Here is a 2,564-nt window from a genome sequence, read left to right on the forward strand (position 1 = left end):
GGCCAGGGGATTGCCAAGGGCGGGAAAAAAAGGAGACATATGTAATACCCTTTGTAATACTTTAAGCAATAAAACAATTAAAAAAATAAGTTAACATGGTATTTGTGTTCATCAGGAATACTGGTCAACAGGCATTTCCAACCACAGTGTGAAGAACCCACTTCAGACCTCACTGGGGTTGAGAGAAGTGATTGAATGTGACCCTGGATGGCCCACTGACTTTCCAATGGGACTAGATTTTGTTTATCAATGAAAACTACCTACTATGCTATGTCCGCCCCCTCTTTACTCTCCTTTTCATTTATTCCTTATGAAGTGGAGAGTACCTTACCCTCTTTGGTAAGGATAGCTTCTCCTACGATCTATAATTGCAATGGCATGTGCATGGGCAGGGGCAGGGCCTTCTTTGCCTAAACATTCCCAATGCAACCATGAAGACTTCCAAGGAGCTGATGCTCAATTAATGATCGTATCGGGTCAAATAAAAGCCATGAAACAAGAGGTCTGATGCACTAGGATTTATATTCTCAAACCTTATTAGAAAACATAAGCAAATCCGTATATGTTTTTAAAATTTACAAAACAAAAGACTAAACGTGGTAAGGCAAGCAGGAAGTGACCAGTTTATATATCTCCCACATCTTTTTTATCCATTCACCTATACTTCCATGTCTTGGCTGTGACAGGAAATGCTGGGTACAGTATAAGTAACGTAGTCAAGAACAATGTAGTAATTACATATGGCTCAGATGAGTACTAGACTTCTGGGGATGAGAATATAGTATGTTATATAAATGTCTAATCACTATGTTGTGCACCTGAAACTAATATAATATTGTATGCTAACTGTAACTGAAAATATTTTAAAACAGAAGCAGACACGTTTTACTCTCCCTGTCATCTATCTATCTTCTATCTATCTACTGTTCCCCACTATTTTGGTGCAAAGTTCTTTCATATCTCAAAAGAAATTCCTATTCTAAAGCCATGTTATCCTGTTCTGGATCACAAAAGAGATCAAAGAATTCCCAATTTGTAATTCGAAAACAAAATTCTTACTCCTAACCTAATGACCAGCAATAAATGTGTGATGCATGTCATACATAAACTTATAGGCTTATATTCTGGCTCTAAATAAACATTCTGCCTAAAAGAATACCATTTGAAAACACAAACATAGGATAGCCACACAAAGATAAGCCAACAAGATATTTTGCACATTAAGAAACTGCTTCACAGTCCTTTCCAACCAAAAAGTTGGAAAGACTCCACCCCGAGTTCACTCAGGTGAAGTTACAGGCTGGATTTGGCCCTGGAGTGCCCACTGGCCTTGGGAGGAGGGGCAGCCCTAGGTGCAGCTTGGGCTCTGGCTTGGGCTCTCTCATCCTCTTCTTTCAAAGCCTCTTCAAAATGGGGTGCCAAGACTGTGCGGATGTTACCATTGAGCAGGGAGAAAAAATCCAGGACTTTCATCTTGCTGGTCTCAGCGTGGGCTCTTGGACCCCACAGGAACTCATAGCGTGGAGGATCACTGTTGGGCACAGGCTGGTACACCAGGTATTTTTCCTGCACCAAATCTTGGGTGATAAGCTTCCTGGGCTCCCCAAAAATGAAGTGAATCTTTCCATCATAGACACTCATCTTATTCAGGAATTCCCAGATCATCTCCTCACTGGCGCTGTTGCCATTCAAGGAGATGACACCCAGGAGAGGCATCAGGATCCCTTTGTTAGGAAATCTGAAGCCGCTGCTCACACTCTCATCTTCACTGTCGATAAGGGTGTAGGAATTACCGTTCGGCTTCACTTCTTTCACTTGCAGGCCAAAGAACTGATCCATGCGCTCAGAGGCTCTCCTGAGGATCTCAGGGAAGTCCTTCCTGAACCACTTGCGGATGATCTTCAGCATGTCTCCCTTTCTAATGGGCTGGTTCTTTTTATGTTGATACAGCAGGTACCGTACCAACATATTTGCCTTCTGAGTTAGAAGATCTTGGCCAGAACTCTCAGTGGCAGTTGAGGCCTGGGAGGATTTTTTACTTTTCTGAACCTGGCCTTTGGCTTTTACAGCAGATCTTTCACAGGAGGCACCTGCAGTGGCACTGGTGGTGGCTGGGGCACTCGGAGGTGCCTGGAGAGGGCCAGAACCAGCATCCCCTAAAACAGAAGAGGAGGAGCAAATGGCCTTTCCTTCCTCTCCTGCCGTGGCCTGAGCACTCTTATCACCTTGTTTCTCAGCTCTGTTTTGGTGATGTTTCTTCTGAGCACGGAGCTTGCTCTTATGACCACGAGGCATGATGGCTGTTGCTCAGTTCAGCAGACAGTAGTGAGCCAGTGGACAGCTGGTTTGGGCACCTGAGGGATGGAGAAAGAGATGATGTGAGCACCTTCAACAGGTAGCTTCCCCCTTGATTTTTTCAAAGCCTGCCGGGTGCTATGTAGGATCCCACAAGGTTCCTGCTCTCTTGGTCAATCTGTTTAAATCCTGAAAGACCAATTAGAAGGAATATATGCACCCCTATGTTCACAGCAGCTCTATTTACAATAGGTAAGTTCTGGAAATGG

At 43.8% G+C, this 2,564-nt stretch overlaps 1 protein-coding gene across 1 annotated transcript; it reads right to left on the bottom strand.

Annotated features, from left to right (window-relative positions):
• Positions 1-1,293: 1,293 nt before the first annotated feature.
• LOC118653589 (melanoma-associated antigen B4-like) lies at positions 1,294-2,295 on the bottom strand. Its single transcript, XM_036304228.1, has one exon. The coding sequence runs from the start codon at positions 2,293-2,295 to the stop codon at positions 1,294-1,296; it is 1,002 nt and encodes a 333-aa protein (XP_036160121.1).
• Positions 2,296-2,564: the final 269 nt, after the last annotated feature.

Source organism: Myotis myotis, unplaced genomic scaffold (genome assembly GCF_014108235.1).
Source record: "Myotis myotis isolate mMyoMyo1 unplaced genomic scaffold, mMyoMyo1.p scaffold_m19_p_4, whole genome shotgun sequence".
Taxonomy (NCBI): domain Eukaryota; kingdom Metazoa; phylum Chordata; class Mammalia; order Chiroptera; family Vespertilionidae; genus Myotis; species Myotis myotis.

What these genes read in the sequence shown, in the direction of transcription:
- LOC118653589 (XM_036304228.1), bottom strand. Translation starts at nt 2,295, where the DNA reads ATGCCTCGTGGTCATAAGAGCAAGCTCCGTGCTCAGAAGAAACATCAC.